Below are 19,376 nucleotides of genomic sequence, written 5' to 3'. Positions count from 1 at the left end.
GACCATGACAAGGGTTCAATAACTATATCCCCTGTATCTAAGCCATTCAACCACTGACCAGAGACGAAAACCAAGTCCAGCGTGTTTCCTCCTATGTGAGTGGGGCCCTGAATTAACTGGGTCAGGTCCATGGCCGTCATGGAAGCCATGAACTCCCGAGCCACCTCAGATGCTTCACCGATGGACGGCAGGTTGAAATCCCCCATGACTAAAAGCCTGGGGGTATCAACCACCACCCCGGCTATAACATTGAGGAGCTCGGGCAGGGTCGCTGCCACGCAGCAAGGAGCCAGGTACGTAACCAGCAGGCCCATCTGCCTCCCATGGCCCCACTTCACAAGGAGAGACTCACAACCGGCTGTCTGAGGTACAGTGGCCTCCCTAGGATCAAGACCTTCCTTTACAATAACCGCCACCCCCCCCACCCCTACCCTGGGCCCTTGGCTGATGGAATGCGCGGAAACCCGGTGGGCACATTTCTACGAGGGGGACCCCCCCCTCCAGGCCCAACCTGAATATATAATTCAGTATACTTTTCAACAAAAAACTTGGGAAATGTAAGAATTAACAGATTTTACCCGAGTGTGAAGATACATTTTTACTAAACATTTCACACAGAGATTAAGTATCTGGTCTCCAGTTACCCGCTGGAGCAATGCTCTTCACCCAATAGACATAATGTGGCTTTTTCTATATGATGGGCTGATATAAAAACAAATTGTATTTTAACTCATGGTTAGTTTTAGGTTCTGTTGCAAGATGTCAACATAAATTATGAAACAGTTTTCCTTCTTTCCCCACAGGATGGAAACGCCTCCAACCACACAGGAAAGCAGAGCAAAACGTCTGCTGGTTCTGCTAACTAACTTACATTTATCTTAAATATAAGCTTAAGCAACACTCATCAAATATATCAAGTCATTTGAAAATACACTGGGTGAATATATTCAGTATGTAGTAGTCATTGTCTCATTATTTAGCGCGATCATAAATTTTCAGTTGTTTTCTTGGCCAGAAGAGGGTAATGCTGCCTAGTTTTTGCCTTGGAAGAAAACCCTTCAAATTCTGTTTTGAACCGCAGGACTCAGCTACCTTAGAATATCTATCTATTATCTATCTATCTATCTGTCTATCCATCCATCCATCCATGGTGGAGATTGTCACCAGCTTTCACAAATGAAAAATTAGATACTGTAATCCTCTACTTACAAATTGGTTGCTTAGCAACTGTTCAAAGTTATGACAGCCCTTTCCTCTCCCCCCCCAAGCTCCTTACGATGCACTTCTTAAGTTCTGATGGCCACATTCTGTGCGCTCAGCAACTGGATCACATTTACGGCTATTTGCAACATCGCAGGGTCAAGTGATGACTTTTACAAAGTTTTTGCCAGAAACCGGTGTTTGTTTCCAGTTTCTGCCCTCTCCAAAAAAATGGCCCATAGCAAATAATAGACTTGCTTAACTAATGCAGTGTTTGCTTTACAAATGCAGCATTCACTTAATAACCTCTGCAAAACAAGGTTAAATTGGGTCGGTCACTTGATGACCAGCTTTACAACTGTCATGACTTATCATAATTACTAAGTTCAATCAGGATTGTAAGTTAAAGACTATCTATATACAATATCTGGGATAAAACAGTCTGGATGACTACTAGACAAGGGGTCCCCAACCCCCAGGCCATGGACCGGCACCAGGCTGTAGCATGCCAGAAACCAGGCCGCACAAACAAGCGAAGCCCCATCCACAGGATACAGGCAGCACACGAACCACGCCCCCTCCAGTCCACTGAAAAACCTCTCCACGGAACCAGTCCCTGGTGCCCAAAAGTTTGGGAGTCACTGTACTAGACTGCTACTAGACAAATGACAACTTTCTGTATCTTGTTTTGGTATCCTGTTAGGAATTGTGAAAGACCCACTTCAGCCTGTTTTAAGTACCTTAGAAAATAATCTTGTGAATCATTCCTCCATGAGCTTTAAACATAACTCTGCATTTCACTTTAGAAGAGTGTGAATCCTTTCTGTTTCCACTTCTTCACGATAATCCATGGAAAAACAACTTACCAAATGTTTTGCAAGTCTTGAAAATCAATGTGGTATCATTGTAGTAGGTTGGTAAGCCAAACAGCAAAGAAAGAAATTAATGATAGAATTGCATTTCTAAAGGAAACACACATTTGGTATACAAACAAAGATTATTTTCTACATCTGCTTGAAAGAATAAGGCTGTTACAATAAAATATGGTATAGGTTTTATAGGGTTGAAGAAACCAACTGAAAGTTAACAATGAATAACTTGCCAACTAGTTTGAAGCTATTTCAGTGCCACATGGACAAAAAGAGACAACTTTAAAATATGTTGCTGTAAAACTTCGTTTATTTTCAATGGTCAATGTTTACAAGAAAATAATTTTAAAAGTCATAATCTTGGTTGTGATTCAAAATAGCAGCATTTTGATTGGTTTTTCTGCATTCAGTGAATACCTGAATGTAGCTTATTCAAATGGTTTTAAATGTTAACATGATAACATTTTTTCAGCCCTTTAAAAGCTTGATTAAGCCTTAATCATTAAGGCAATGTTAGTTGTTGTTGTTTTTAAACCATCAAGGTGAGTGAGACAATCCTTGTGTAATTTACTATCTCTAATATTCACTGACCTATGGAAAGGTTTCTAAGAGGATCCCTTCAGGGACTCATGAATATTGTTCATTATGGGTCCTCCTCATTAGAGATTTGCTGATTTACTTTGATTAAACTCTTCCTCAATTGTTACCTTCAGTAAACCTAGGTTTCAATTCTCAGCGCTCCCAATCAGTCAGATCATGCAGAAGTTATAGTCTCATGCAGGGCTCTCCAAACCTGGCAACTTTTAAGACTTGTGGACTTCAGCTCTCAGAATTCCACCACCTGAATCTGGGTGTCGAAGTCCAGAAGCCTTAAAAAGTTGCCACATTTGAAGAGTTCTGGTCTAATCCATCATTCTGATGGATTTATAGGGATTTTAGTGTTGACTTTCAGTAGAGAGTTATGAGAAATTACAAGAAACTTCTTTTAGGAATTATAATACAAAATTATTGAATCATACTATTGAACCTTTCAAGAGAAATACTTAAGCTAAATTGGTGAAAAAATGTTTGCAGTGGATCTCTGGCTATTCTCTTTTCATGTCTTCCTCCCTCTGCAATAGGAATGATAATAAAGTACCCTCCCAAACTGGTTATGAAGTCAGACACTAAAAATATAGAAATGGTGTGCAAAATAAAATGTAAAATGACCGGCCAAATACCAACTGTCCCCCCCCCCCCATCATCATTTTACTTTTAGAACTGAGCACGCCTCTTGTCTTGAGTATGTGGAATGACTAGCTTTGTAAATGCTTTTCTCTACCTGTTACTTATTTTTATAACAATAGAAAAGGTATCAAACTGGATAAATGCATTTAGCTCTGTGTAGGGTGAATGGGTAGTCCCAACTTCAGTATTTGAATACTAAGGATATATAGCTTTTCACATCTCATGTGAGTAGTTTTACTTGGTATCCAAAATGCCAAGTTGGCATACATGGGCAAACTTGCTTTCAGCAAGGATGAGTTAACTTGTTGCATTGCTAATCTCAGATACATTAACGTTAAAGTATACTCACCAGCCATTTGATGGATGAATTGGTTTTAGTTGTCTGTAGATGTGGCATAATGAGAATAGAAAGTGTCCCTATTGAATTTCAAAGTAACAATTGACATTTGGGAATAAAACCAAAATTTTTGGATGTCAACCTCCAAAGTTAATAACATTCAGGCCATTGTGTGATTGTCATGGTGTTTAAGGTATACAGCTACAAATACAAATATTTAAGGAGAGGTTTATGACGCTATTCTTGTTCAGTTTTAAAACAGTGCATTTTAAAAAGATGGCATACAGCCACACTAATGTTCGGATGGTTTCACTGTAGCTAAATGTGAATTTGTAATTAATCCCATTGCACTATGTATTCCATCCTGTATCTAGAATGGGTGATAAGAGCAATCTATAGCACCATCAAGGCAACAACCAAGATTTTGAGGACACAGATTCCCCCCCCCCCAAAATAAAGCAAGGGAAACTAAGAGAACACAAAAAAGGAGTGAGCTGTATCACTGATTGAATAATACATTGTTTTCTCATAGACTGCAGTCTGCTGCTAGTTTAACGTTTTAGATTCTATTCAAGAATATCCAAATCTTTGTTATTAAAGGGAAAGTTCTCAAGGCATTTTCTCTATATTAAGAATTACAGAATGCAGTTTAACTTCAGCCCGATAAAAGAGGTAAGTGCCTTCACGACTTACAAGTCTTATTGTTAAAAAGAAATCAATGAAATAGAGAGTAGAAGAACCAATTGCCACTGAGTTTAAAATTGTACTAAAGTTGTGTATAATAATTTTGCTTTGTTTTAGAAAAGTGTTGTGAGAGGTATTTGTATTCTACAATGTAATAGTAAAAATATGGTTATTGTGCTTTTTTCTTCAGAGCACCATTAATTTCCTTTAGGTAGTCTTTATGGAACCCATTCTTAATTTCTGTCACCAGAGGAATCTCTTTCACATTGGCTTTTGAAGATGCTTTCCGATATGTCTGAAAAGAAAAAGTGGTGATTATAGGTGGATACAAAGAAGCATGCAAATGTGATTCGTCTAATGTTTAAACAGCACACAGTCTCATATCAATACTGTCATACTAGGTAATTCCCACTTGGTTTAACAGTTTTCAATATCTTGCTATTGCAAGTTAGTTTGTAGAACTATCCCTTCTGACCAGTGGTGAAATCATCCATGGTTTGCCACCGGTTCACTGCCAGTGCATGTGTGGTGCACGCCAAATACATGCGTGAGCATGCTGCATGCATGCCAAACACTGTGTACATGCACAGTGTGCACCAAATGCGCACTTTGCACAGAAAAAGGACACTTAAGGTAAATAGAACAGCAAGGGGGGGGGGAACAGCTGTGCCGCATTATTTAGATTTCCTGCTTTCTAGCGAATATAAATCACGCGGCACAGCTGATTATCAGAAATACCAGTTCAGACCAACCAGTAGCTTTTATCACTACCACTTCTCCCGAACCGGGGCGAACCAGTAGGATTTCACCACTGCTTCTGACTTTGTAGAACAGCTAAACAGGAAGCTGAAACTGCACCTTTTCTTTGCCCTTTCCTTCTAATACACCCCTACCTCACTCTGGACATAGATCCAACAATATTCTACTTGTAGATAGCAGAATTTGGAAGAAAAGTTCTTTCAGCTCATCTTTTGCCCATTATGCAATCATACTTATCCTGATAATTGCATTATTTCTTCTTATAAGACAATGTTATGAAAAGATGGGTGAGAATATTTTGTCCTACCATTCTTTCCCACTTTAAAAAACACACAAAGGCACTAGATTTGCAAAGCTGCCATGTGAGAAGCCTAGCTCTTACAACAGCACTGGGTGTACCACTTCTGAAGGACAACATTTTCTCAGATAACAAACAGCATAGCTTTGGGTACCAAGAGAATGCAATATAACCATAACAGAAGAAGCACAGCCTTGAAGACAAGATAAGTGGGGCACGTGAACCAGCTAGAAGAAACATACAGGTTGTGCCAAAAAAAAAAAAAAAAGCAATACAGAAGGCCTTTCATATTTCCACAAGGGATTCTATGGGAAGATTTAAATTAGCCCAAAAATAGCATATGAGGAAGCTGGATAAAGTTCACATGAGGAATAAATTGTCCCTATTTATATAGCCTCTACTTAAAAGGGAGAGTCTATATAATCACCTATCATTTTGAATTCACACAGTGAGGAGGTTGCATCCAATAGCCTAAATCAATTTTTTCAATTTTATGAATGCTTTCCTTCTGTTTTGGGCAATGATGTATGAGTCCTATATGAGGTTACTATTGATTTGCAGTTAAAATTGTCTGACTACAATTTTACATTCATCATTTGTCACCCACTATCCATCAGTCCTTAGCAGGTAAGACTGTGCAGTACTTTGAAGTCAAGGACAAAAGGTTAGGGTTCAGAGCACGCGGGAATATGCATGTAGTAACTGCTTAAGCAAAGGTGCTTAGGGTTCTATTCCCAACTACAAAAGCTGTGTGAACCTGGAAAGACACGGCTACTTTAATGAGTTGCAGCCAAGTGTTTTTGCAAACAGATGTATTTTTTAGTTTTCATATCTGGAATGCTGCAAAATTCTGCCAGATATATCTTTGTAGGTTTTTTAATGTTTGTATTCTTTGTCCCATTATTAGTGGCTATAGAAATGTGACCTGGTTATTAAATTGCCCTCGTATTTCATGGGGGAAAGAAGCGGGTCCAGAGAGAGCAACAAAATCTCTCAACAATCTAGGTTGGATAATCAATCGGAAGCATCGGATTACTTAAACCCAAAAGCAGAGGTGCTTGTGTTTCAAGCGACAATTTTCGTTCCTTAAAAACAGACCTGTGTGTGCACTTCTCAATTCTCTTGCTTGGCTTACCTTGACATAAAAGTTAATGAACAGAACCACCAATGTGGCCATATAGGAGAACTGGAAGGTGAGGCATCCAAAGGGAAAACCACAGGGTTTGACAGCTGCACTGAGTGTATGTGTAATGGTGAGCAAAAACTGAATCTGTTAAAAGAAGCAAAAGCATCACAGCAGTTGCAGAATGAATTTGTCAGATTAAAATTAATCCTCATAATATTATCATTATAGGCAGGTGATCAGTAGCCATACCATAGTTGCTTGGGAAGGGACCTTGTGTTGAAGGCTCTGGCATTTTGGTGGGGGCAGGATAGAACAGAATAAGGGAGAACTGAAATAGATCTACATTTACCAATAAATGTCGCAACACACATTTATCTTCTAATTTTAAAATAACTGCTCAAATATCAAATACTTGATGTTTTTTGCTTTACAACTGCTCTGCTTCTCATCAAATCTATTTCTTTTCCTTGTCTCACTTTCTGTGTTACGTAATTCTTAGAATAGATGACTATATTTTCTGACTCCAGCTTCAGAGTATACTGTGAACTTTCAGATGCTGAAGTATATCTGCCATCATTTCTCATTTCTGATCATGACAGTTAAAGCAAATGGAAGCAAAGATCCACATTTAAAGGTCCCATTTTGCCCATCACTGCATTACAGATATAGTTGGATTCAAATGTGCCTAAAATTAACAGCCATGTTTACTAAAAAGCTTAACATGGAAGTTTCGTAAAGCTGAATAATCTACCACCCAAACTGATTTTTTTCCTCAATTCTATCTTTGTTTCAAAGTGGTTTGTCCCCATACTTCCATATTGCTTCAACACTTAGGATTTTTATTCTTTAAATGGTGATTTACTAAGAATAAATAAATATAATTGTACCAGTTGTGCTTGAGTGAGGTATTTCTTCCACCAAAGGTATTTACGCATGGATGGAATGACTGACAATCCATAGTAGGAATACATGAGGATGTGGATAAAACTATTCAAAGTGGGTCCAAAAAAACCTGCGAAAACATAATTAAATATGTTGTCATGTATTTATTATAAAATACGTCTTTCTGTGAAGCAGCATTATACTTAAGTGACAATTTATGACACTTTAACATATTGAGTTTTCTTAGTGTTAAAGAATGCATCTTGATTTCTGTGATACAAATGATTTATGTAAACATGGTTATGTTGAGTTATTTCTGCCCTTAATACATTTTGGCTGCAAAATCTGGATAGCAAAGTATTTTCTATCATTTGGAGTATGCCAATCTTATTGTGAGCTATAAATATTTCCTTACATCTACAGCAGTGATTCTCACAATGTAATCTGCAGTGGACTGCTGCAGTCTTCCCATACTCACCTATTGCCAGATGTTTATTCAGATTCAAAGCCATTTTTTGTTCATATTTACTAAAAGTATTGTTACATCCCCCCTATTTTTTTAAAAATAATGCAGATTGGCAATCAGACATTCTACAGGAAAGTTTTCCAAGTATGTTGTTTTGCAGTATCTTAATTGACATCTCTAAATACTCACTTTGTCCACAAGGTATCCAGTTCATGACGCACCACCAGATGTTAAACATACTGGCATGATGATAAACATGAAGAAAAGTTATTTGATTGTTTTTCTTTCGCAAAACAAAGAAAACTGTGTCAGCAAATTCAATGACTTTGGAAAAATAATACCACCACAACACACGGGCCACCTGCAAGAAAGAATCTGCAAAATTAATAATTTCATTTTAAAGCAACATATTCAGTTAATTTAAAGAAACCATAGGAAAAAAATACTCTTTTTGAAGATATTCTATAGTAGCCGAAAATAAAATAAATGTGCTGGAAGCACATTTGTATTTTAATTATAAGTATGTCCCTTTATTTCTAAGAAGGTGCCCAACAGCTTTTAGCCTCAGTTTCTAGAAGCAGTTATACAGCCTGACAATAACCATATGTCCTTGGCATTAACCTCAGTTGATTTAATTGGGAATTCAGCGCAAATGTAATTAGAATTTCTGTCTTAGAAATTACCCCGCTTAAAATGCCATGCAGCTTTTCCAAGCAATTGTTGTTTTAAAATATTCTTTTCTATGTATTTCCTCACAGACTCTTAAATTAAGCTTCAGCTGCATAATTAAGCTTCATGAAAGAAAGTACCTTTACTAATCTACTATTTGTAACAAATAAAAAGCAGTATATCTCTACTAGTTACCAATGTTTGAACTGGCATCAGAATCAAAAACTTTCTTTTAGCAGAAGGGTGTAACTGTTTGACTTCAGAATCAGTAAACGTGGAATTTATTCTGATCTAGATAAAGCTATAATTTGGCAGTGTAAAATCTAGAAGATACAGAGAAAAGAATCAATACAAGAAACCTTGATGGCACTGCGAAGTATAGCAGCTATTCCATTTTGCAAGTCCAGTAGAGTTAACCAGTAATAAAACTGAGAAAAATAAAAGTACATGTAGTCTTGACTTATGACCACAACTGAACCTAAAATTTCTGTTACTGAGAATTTGTTAAGTGAGTTTTGTCCCATTTTATGACCTTTCTTGCCACAATTGTTAAGTGAATCGCCATTAAGCTGTTAAATTAGTAACACGGTTGTTAAGGGAATCTGCTTCCCCATTGACTTTGCTTGTCAGAAGGCTGCTAAAAGTGATCACATGACTCTAGGACACTGCAACCGTCATAAATATGAGTCAACCACCAAGTGCCTGAATTTTGATCGTGTGACCATGGGGATGTTGCAGTGGTCATAAGCGTGAAAAACTGTCATAAATTACTTTTTTCAGTGCCATTGTAACTTTCAATTTCCACTAAACATTGTAAAATAGGTTGTAAGTTGAGGACTACCTCTACTGAATCCTCAAAATCAGAACTGAAAATGAAACTGAATGGTAACGAAATAACAAATGTGTCATTTAGTTCCAATCAAGTTATTTGATTTGCATTTTGCCAGGTTTCAACTAATCAAAGTACCCCGTCAAGCATGCACGCTAATTACACAACCTTTTAGGTCTTCCAGAATGTGTGGAAAGCCTCTACATTGACTTCCTAGTCAGACACACCTAAATGGATGTAGGAGAAAGAAAGTGCCTGGACTATGATGTCAAAGGCATAATCGCTCATTTTCACCCTATGCGCAGTGCTTCTTCATCCAGGCAAGGAAGGACATTGTGTTGCAAAACGTGTATGGCACAATGGAGCTGCTTAAAAGTATTTTTAAGAAAATAACTTTGGTGACAATTTTGCTAATAAAAAGAAAACGACCTGTACAAAAATTTTAAGATTAAGAAAATGAATCTTTTCTCTGTTCCCAAATAAGAAGTAAGTAATAATAAAAAAAATATGGCAAATAAAAATCCCAATCACTGGAATTTAAGTACACAGAAGAGCATTTCCCCAGGCTTTTGGACCAAGAGGTTACATGAGTTCTACAGCTGATGCAATTTTTTTTTTAATGATTGGGATTATTATTGCTTTGATCTTGGGCACCATGGGCTATATGTAACAGCTGCTGTTTTTAATCCTTGTATGCCACCCAAAGTTACTGTTGTAAAATGGGCATATAAATCAAACATAGACAATACAAAACACATGTCTATCCAAAATAAGGGCCAAGAAATTCAGTGGGACAATAACTGCTAAGGCTGTCAAAGTCTGTACAAAATGTTATAAGGTATTACAGCAGACATTTTTAATTTAATGCTCTCCAGATGCATTAAGACTCCTTGTGGAGATTTTTAGGGATTCAGGGCCCACACCTATGCAGATCAGGGGTGGGTTCTACTTACCTTTACTACCGGTTTGCAACGGGAGTGCACACTTGCTTCTGTGCATGCGCAGAAGCTTCTGTGCATGCGCAGAAGCTTCTGTGCATGCGCAGAAGCTTCTGTGCATGCGCAGATCATCAATTATGACGTCCGGGTGGGTGGACGGAGCTTCCTGCCACTTTTACTACCGGTTCACAAGAACTGGACAGAACCGGGAGCAACCCACCACTGATGCAGATTGATTGTTCGGGTCAGATGCATTAAAGCATGTGTGAACGCATTGTTGTTCCCTGCTAATATTAAGTTTCTTTTACCCTGATGTCAGCTTCTCCTGCGCTGGTCAAGTTCTGACATTGTAAGTTATAATTTCCTTCCCATGTAGCAAGAATTAGCTGAAAGAGAAAACATTTGTCACTCTAAATGGCAAATACTGGTTTCAATAGTTTTTACGTTTTCAAAGTTTTTTGTTCTTTTGGGTTCAAAAGATCAAATGCAATCTCATATAGAGGTATAAATCCACTATTTAGCGATTTGATGAAATGGCTCATTATTTTACAGTGCCCCTTGCCTTCTGAAATGAACCTGTTTAGTCTCAGAGGAATGCAGCGGAAGCAGATGGAAAGGGCAACGTGATTTTTGCCTCTTGAGATATATTTTTGCAGGAACCTAATGGAGTGCATATTTCTTTGTCATAATAACAGCCTGTGTATCATTTGTCATGCTTACAAGTGGCACAAAGTCATGAAGGCAGCCAAGAAACCTGAGACCTTCTATGTAGGTTGTTTTGTAGATTCAGCTGGAAGGTTTAACTAAAAAGCTGATAAAGCTAAAATCCTAGAACCAAGTTTGCAAGGAACTTTCCCCCATGTTCCTGATAGTCCTCTCTTTCAGTCACTGTTGGATTAATTCTCTGGTCATAAACAATAACTTCCATTTAACATGTACTCTGGAAGGATGACAAAGATATAAATCAATAATTCTTCCTTTCTAAATTATCTTTTTGCCATTATTTTGTATGAGTCAGCAATTTGTTTGCTACAAAATTCCTTTTAATCAAAACGCAAGAGTGGTTTATTGCTTGTTTAAACCCATAACGCATATTGGAAACATTCAAGAGAGTAGGCCAGCTACCACGAATAAAGATCAAATAAATATAGTCCACCTTGACTTCTGAAGGAACTGACAAAAAATATTAGCATCTGGGTGAGTCACTCCTATTTTTTCTCTCTAATATTCATTAGTGGCTGAGAACCACTGATAGTGACTTTCCTGTGTAAATTCTGCTCATTATTGGGTTGATTTTGGCACTTGTTATGGTGCAGTGTTGCCTGAAGCAAATGGTCCACAAATGATACATAAGGTCTTAGTTTCAAACTGGTCAGCATTCCAAAATACATCTGGACTGCAATCTAAAACTCCAAACTCGCTTATCTTACTTATAATATCTCTTTCTGTAATGCATAAATGTAGACAGTATGAAACTTTTTTTCTTTATGGTAGTATTGTGATGAGGTAGGATAAGTCAAGTGTTTCAACCAAATCCATGATTAATTAATGCTGAAAGGATATGTTTTGTTTCTTTTCAGATGGATTCAGAAAGAACTGTGGAGAAAATCAGTGCGGGAATCTAAAAGGCAAATCTAGGGCAAGAGAGGAGGTCCTTCATCATTGCTTTGTTCAAGGAGCAATCCAGATTTCCTGCTCTGCTTTCTATGTAGGTTGCCTATTTTTAGATGCTCTTCAAAGAGCTAGTTTAATCCATGGTTTTAAATGGGCTGCTGAGATATAAGGCAGGCCGTACTTAAAGACCACAGCTCCTCTATCCCAGAAAAATAAATTACTAGAATATAGTGTATAATGTACACTAAGATAAATAATCAAAATGTGGTGATTGTCATCCATAATGAGATAATGTTACCACACAAAATGATGTGAATGATGTCTAAAACTATGGTCTTTGACAACTAGGCATTGTTGTGTTTTTTTAATGTCAATGGTAATTGTTGCTATTAACATGTCTGTTTTACAGTATCCTTAGAATATTCAAAATTCTGACATTTAAGCATTCAGTGGAAGGCTAAGGAAAGTCTTCCTTAGTGCATATGCCTGCACTTTAGCTAGAAAAGGACTGTCAATTCTCACGTACTCTGACGGCCACAGTCACTGTTTAATTCGGTAGTGGTTGATATTCAGATTTAGTTAAATAGGAACAGCTTATACCCAACTATGTGTTATTGCATAAAATAAGACATTGTAGAAAGATTATTTTTAAACAGTCATAATTTCATTAGAAAAAAGCAGTGTACTGGGGATAGAGAAGTATGAAATTTGAAACACCCAAATGACCAAGAAAGCTCTCTATTTTGATAGATTAGATAGGGAGGGAGAGGGAAAAGGAGAAGGAGGAGGGAGGGAGGGAGGGAGGGAGGGAGGGAGAGGGGGAGGGAGGGAGGGAGAGAGAGAGATGGATGATAGGCAGGCAGGCAATTCCTTTCTCACTCCTGTAGGTGGTGCGTACCTTCCTCAATCTCACATCTTCTACCAGAAGCCTGGGAGTTTGAGGGTTCTGTGCAGTATCTTAGCTGTTCCTAATACAGCCCTTTTTTGGACAAAGAATTCTGACGTTGTTCCTGGGAACTGTTAGGGGTGTTTCTACCACCACTGGGATCAGTTTGGCATTTACTTTCCACATCCTCTACAGTTCCTCCTTCAGAACCTGGTACTTCTCCAGCTTCTCAGACTCCTTCTTCCTGATGTTGCTGGCACTTAGCACTGCTACATCTACGGTATCATCACTGTTGTCTTCTGGTCTTTTTCTATTACCACAACTTCTATTATCATGATTTGCTGTTTGTCTGGATCTGTCCCACAAAATTTTAGCCTCTTATTCTCCATGACCTGTGGAATCTCCCATCTGAACTTTGGAGGGTCTAGCCCATACATCGTGCAGATGTTCCTGTATACAATGCCAGCTACTTGATTGTGCCTTTCTTGTGTATGCCATCCTGCCTGCATCTTAGACCCTTCCATTATGTATTGGACTGTCTCTGAGGTTCCTCTGTATATTTTGAATATTGGGTCCTGTCTAGCGTGGTACGCCCTTGCTTCTATGGGTCTAATGCTTAGTGCCTGTTCTTATGCTGCTATGAACAGTGCCTTGGTGGTATTGTTTTTACTCCTATTGATTCACAGAGATCACAGAAATTAAAAGAATAGATGTTCCTCAATGTATAGTATAGATGCATTTAAAACATTTCTCAATTCCACTTTGAGAACACTGAAGTCAATTTGACCCAAATATGCTTACCAAATTCCAATCAGTTGAATAAAAAACAGAAAGGAAAAGTGTACTTAGTTAAGAAGACATACCTCTATCAGCATGTAAAACGATAGCACTGTGATGCCAAAGTTATATACAATAAGAAGACCCCTGAGTGACAAAGCAGGCCTGTTCTTCATAAACATGGTGCCCAGACATATGAAGAGCAGATACAGCATAGTGAGAGCAAAAGTAGGTAAGTATGAATCTAGCATAAGCCATCCTCTGACCCTGGGATCTGAAGAAATGACAATAAAACATATCACAATAAAAAAAAAATTAATCACCATGTTCAGTTCTTGCTTATTCTTCTAATACCCAATTAAATTGTTATATAATCATATATTATGATTATAATATACATACTCATACACACATACAAACACATATTTGCATTTGCACATTAAAAAAAATTAAATAAATTTATGGGAAGCAGCTATCTTATATTAGTCCAGGAGTCGGCAACCTCAAACAGTCAAAGAGCCACAAATGTAATTGGAAGACCCCTGTTCAATTCTGGAGCCAACCGGAAGTCCAGTTCCCCTACCATAGAGTCTCCTCCTGTGTGGCGTCCTTTTTCCTCTATCTGTCCTAACCAAAAGCCCTATCAATTGTGGAATCGACTGGCGACAGGGAGCCACAGCAGAGGGATGAAAGAGACAGATGTGGCTCCAGAGCTGCGGGTTGCTGACCCATGTCCTGGCCATACTATTGTAGCTAAGCTGTCGTCCACAGCATATAGCAGACATGTCCAACTCAAGGCCTGAGGGCCAGATCTGGCCCACGATGTGGTTAGATCTGGCCTGCAGGGCCATCCTGGAAACAGTGAGGGGTCAGCCCCTGCCTCCTTGGCCCCAGCCACCCCAGCTTGGCCAGGTGCTCCCCCTGAGTGTGTGCACAGGAGGCAGCGTTGAGCCGGTCATGCCCACCCAGCCACGCCCACTTGGCCACTGTGAGTTGTCATAGTCTTACATGCAACTGGCCTTTTGAGGGCAACCATAATGCTGATGCGGCCCTTGATGAAACTGAGTTTGACACCTCTGGCATAGAGGTTATTTGTAGAAAATATTATGCTTGGGCAAGTTATTCAGATACAATACAGGTAGTCCTCAACAGTTCATTTGCAGTTACAACAGTTCATTTAGTGATCATTCAAAGTTACAACGGCACTGAAAAAAGTGACTTATGACCATTTTTCACATTTATGACTTTTGCAGCATCCCCCTGGTCATGTGATTTACATTCAGAGGCTTGGCAACTGACTCATACTTATGACGGTTGCAGTATCCCAGAGTCATGTGATCTGCTTTTGTGACAAGCAGATCACATCTGCTTGTTACATCTGCTTTACTTTTCTGACAAACAAAGTCAATGGGGAAACCAGATTCACTTAAAATTGTGTGACTAATTTAAGAACTGCAGTGATTCACTTAACAAATGAGGTGAGAAAAGTAATAAAATGGAGCAAACTCACTTAACAAATCTCTCACTTAACAACATAAATTTTGGGTTCAATTTGGACGTACGTTGAGGACTACCTATAGTTATTCGATGTACTGTAAATGATTTGTTTAAACTCCAGGTAGTCCTCAATTTATGGCCACAACTGATCTTAGAATTACGGTCCTTAAGTTGTTGCTGTTGTTAAGCAAAGCACACACGCAATCCGGGCTCTCCCCATTGCAGTCATTTTGTGAAGCATGGTATGCCTCAAGGGGTTGGGGAGGCTCTAGGTTGTTGAACGAATGGTCATAAGTCAAGGACTACCTGTATAAGGTATGGTTGCTAAATGGATCACAATAAACTGGAAATTGAAAGTAATTTATCAGAATCCAGTGATTTTGATTGTTGAAAGTTTAAACATATTTTGACAGTGAAAATCCATTGAACCAAAATCTTTTATTTATCAGTAAAATAAGCTTAGGTTCCTGAGATCTCTTGGAGCTACAATCCCTGTTTAGGAGTCACAGCCTTGAGTGCTCCTACCACTCTTGGGGACATTTGGCCTTTACTTTCCACATCTACTCCAGTTCCTCCTTCAGGCCCTGGTAGTTCTTTGGCTTCTCATACTTACACACACGTGCACATACACAGTATATGATACATAATAGAGAAAGAGACAAATTATAAATGTATTAATTTCAGGCTTGATTATTTGACCAATTCTATATAAGAATGTACATGAAAATTCCTAAAAACCTGTCCTAATACATGCTTTATGGTAAAAGACTTTCCTAGTCTTTATACCCGATGCAAAATATTTTCTTCAATATATTTGTATAAACGTATGCACTTTGCCCTAATACATACATTTTAATTGACTGACAAATTCTAAAACATGTGCCCCAATTGTTAATAACAACAAATCAACTGTCCATTAGACAATCCAAAATTTCATTGGTCCTTCAGTTCAGTCTATTTCCACATGTGTTTCACTAGCATATACTTAATTGCAAAGAAAATTGGGTCCATGTGTTATTGCTGTTATGTGAGCTGCATGGGTTACCAGTTGGCCTCAATTGAAGGCACTGTTCATCACCCATGGAGTAGTTCATGGCAAAGGACCTGGTTATCTGAAGGGCCATGTATATCCAAATTTTCTGCCCATCTGGTAAACATGGTCAGAACAGATGTGCTCCAGGTTCCCTCCATTAAATGTTTTCATCTTGTGGGACTGAAGAAATATGCCTTCTCTGCCAAGCCCCCACCTCTGGAACAGCATCCCCCTGTGCACTGAGCAGAGGGAAGTCTTGAGAGACAGAAGGAAGATAAAGGAAGGTATGGGGAGAGCATCCAGACTTACAGGATTATGTTACTATACCTTTATAATAAAAGTAATATTGGCCCACATGATGTTGGTTTCCTAGTCTATTCAACTTAGGAGGGCTGACATGGAGATTTGTATAACTCCCACTCTTTCAAGTGTTTTGGAGACTAGTTCTACTCCCCAACGTTAAGATTAGGGTGCTGGTGGAACTCCATTGATTTTTTTTTTAATTACTTATGTGGTTTGGTCCAGGTGGCCATGTTTCTTAAATTACGTACTTTCAAATGTTGTAAGGCATCCAGAGACTTTTGGGGGTCAGGCAATCTCAAAATCTAACACAAAATTAAAAAAACAGAGAAGTAAACTAGACATACGAACTGGATCCACCAAATCTGTTTCCTGATTTCTATCTAAGTGAGAAGGAATGGAAAAAAGAATTCCTTTTTCCATATATCCAAGTGGATTTCTTATCTCTCTTGAACATTCCCAAATTACAAAGAATTGAAGAAAGAATTTTGAAGTCAATGAAACCTTGCCAGCATTTTAAATTACCATAATCATATTATTTATTACTCAGCATGGTGGAAGTAAAAGAAAGGAATAGAATTTCTAAGGCTCTCCATCACTTACTGTGCTCAGTCATTTAGATCAAATTTTCAGTAATACATTATTTCTAAATACCTGCTAAAGCCAGAAAGCTCCAGAAAATGCATACCTCTATCTCCAAACATATAATCCACAAACTCATTTACTTCTTGATCAAAAGCCTTCAGCTGTTCCTAAAAGGTAACAGAAAACAGAAATGGTATTATATTCTATATTATATAATGAATTACATTCATTATTTGTTCATATTGATATCAAAGATGATAGACAGACAGACAGACAGACAGATTATGACAGCATCCTATGGTTGAGAAGAAACAATCTGCAGTTCTGAATCTTTCCTGCTTTGTGTTTTTTTAATTGAAATGATTAGTACATCTTAAAAAAGTACAGAAAAGGCAAATGAGCAAAGTATGAATGCATGTAATCTGAGAATGGAAAAAATTTAACATTCCATTTTCAATATTTATATCTAAAAACCATTTGTAGGTATGAATAATATATATTAAGAAAAATTTAATAAGCTAAAAAAAGATAATCAGATTTGAATAACATTGTCTTTAATCATGAGGTTTTTCAATTCTCTTCACTATTGTTTCAAGTTTTAAAACAAGCAAACCACATTTTTAAGTGTCAATGATATAAAGAAATAACTATTTTGGCTTTCCAGTGCTTTAACACTAATGCATCTGGGAAGCTAACAATAGAAACAATTAATTTCTTACCTTTAAAATCTTAATAAAAATGAACAGTAATTTGAGAACACATTCAAACAAAAATTATTGAGTGATTTAAAGAATAGGCCATCTGGCATTGGAACTAAAGAAGGCAACATTTGTCAATTTGAATACCTCCTTTTAAAAGCAATCTAGGAAGAGTACAATTTGCACAATAACATTTTAGAAGAGATTATGATGCTTATCAATTTTTTAATGGCATTATTGGTTGAAAGGGATCCTTTGCCACAACAAGCATGATCTGATTTGCTCAAGTTTAAATTTCAAATCATTCTGTCAAAGTTTATTGAGATTTTAAAGACAGTTCTTTTGCTTAAGAATTTTATATAATATTGAAGATTAATAATAATCGCAATTGATAACTTCTGGTAAACGTGAAATCTTCTACCGTAACTGCTCTTATTTGAAACTGAGTTAGAATTTGTGACTAGTCATTTGCAAAATATATTCAGAAAGAATAGAGTTAAGTCAATTATTACAAGGAAAAATCAATGGAAAAGTAAGAGTAAATGCATGGTAAAATCTCAAACACCAATTCTATAATTAAAGAGGATTATTCTACCAATTTAGTAAATCAGAAATTAGCTAAACAAGCATAGATTAAATTAGACTATCTGTTCTCAGTTTCTATTAGCAACCAAACAGAATTTAGCTACATTATGTAACTTTTTTTTTTTGAAAGAAGGAACTAGATCTAATGATTGTCAGTTCAAGGGGAAAAAAAGGAATCATAAGTAGGACTAACAATAAATTGAAATAACCACTGCAAAGGATACAGCAACAATTATGACAACTCTTCTACAGTCACAAGAATATAAGGTTTGCATACATGGAGTTTTCTTAAATGTACCCTCCAAAACTGCTGATGAAATATTTCTATTCATGTGGGAATAATGAGCAAATCAGGATACATTGCTGGCTTGGCACACTACAACTGGCTCCCTAAAATTTTTGGATATTTTGTTCATGTTATCATTCTCTACCTAAATAATTTCCTCAAGAACCAACCTAGCCCATTCATATCCACCCCAAAGGCATAAAATATTCAAGGGAAAAATTCAGGATGCTCTGCTACAAACTTAATTTAAAGGTTAACCACAAGATAAGGGAGACATCTTACTGTATTTTAAACTAACTCCAAACCTTCTCCATTAATTGGCCCAATGTACTGTACCTGACACATGTATTAGGATGTAACCTGTAAATGAGAATAAACAAACTCAGACCTATCAGTTAGTCATTACATTTGCTTCACAGGTTTTCCTCAAGACAGGATCAAATGCATAGCTGAAGTTAACAAAGGCTACTTAAGGCAACAATTTAATATTTTTTAACTAGATGGCATTATGCCAGATCTTGTCTGTGTTTTGATGAGTTAGCTCTGAAGTTGTTTGCTTCTCCCACTAGAATGTTTCTAGAATGCAGGCAATACAATAATTTCTAGAAAAGATGTGTGTGTTTTGCTAATAATACTTAAAATGCTAATTGGAGTTCTAGTTGCCCAGATTGTCCAATTTAAAAATCACAGTCCCAACTTTTAGGGACACATGTCAACAGATCAATACAGATAAGAAAACATGCCAAATTGGGACCCACCATTCTATATTATTTTTTATTAGGTTGCCATCCACAGCTCTTCCTAGTTTCTGTTGTTTCACTAACTTGTATA

At 37.4% G+C, this 19,376-nt stretch overlaps 2 protein-coding genes across 2 annotated transcripts in view; one reads left to right on the top strand and one right to left on the bottom strand.

Annotated features, from left to right (window-relative positions):
* Positions 1-866, top strand: part of SYCP2L (synaptonemal complex protein 2 like) — a 44,337-nt gene extending 43,471 nt beyond the window's left edge. Inside the window, exon 37 of the mRNA XM_070940996.1 lies at positions 804-866. Within this exon, the coding sequence (XP_070797097.1) occupies positions 804-866 (63 nt within the window). The remainder of the gene's footprint in view (positions 1-803) is intronic.
* A 3,620-nt stretch (positions 867-4,486) lies between these two features.
* ELOVL2 (ELOVL fatty acid elongase 2) lies at positions 4,487-17,110 on the bottom strand. Its single transcript, XM_070942510.1, has 7 exons — positions 17,080-17,110; positions 13,648-13,835; positions 10,593-10,670; positions 8,038-8,209; positions 7,388-7,512; positions 6,510-6,644; positions 4,487-4,612 (listed from the first exon to the last, which is right to left on the bottom strand). Exons 1-7 carry the CDS (start codon positions 17,093-17,095, stop codon positions 4,487-4,489), a joined length of 840 nt encoding a protein of 279 aa, XP_070798611.1. The 5' UTR covers positions 17,096-17,110.
* Between the last annotated feature and the right edge of the window lie 2,266 nt (positions 17,111-19,376).

The sequence above is a fragment of the Pituophis catenifer genome, unplaced genomic scaffold, assembly GCF_029215685.1.
Source record: "Pituophis catenifer annectens isolate HBS135680 unplaced genomic scaffold, rPitCat1.0.hap2 SCAF_3, whole genome shotgun sequence".
In the NCBI taxonomy this organism is placed as follows: domain Eukaryota; kingdom Metazoa; phylum Chordata; class Lepidosauria; order Squamata; family Colubridae; genus Pituophis; species Pituophis catenifer.
The sequence above is the reverse complement of the archived record's forward strand: the minus strand, read 5'-3'. Positions and strand labels throughout refer to the sequence as shown.

Coding starts and splice junctions, on each gene's coding strand:
- ELOVL2 (XM_070942510.1), bottom strand. Junction 8,210..10,592: donor CAGGAGAAGCTGACATCAGG/GTAAAAGAAACT, acceptor TCTTTCTTGCAG/GTGGCCCGTGTGTTGTGGTG. Junction 4,613..6,509: donor TCATTAACTTTTATGTCAAG/GTAAGCCAAGCA, acceptor TTTTCTTTTCAG/ACATATCGGAAAGCATCTTC.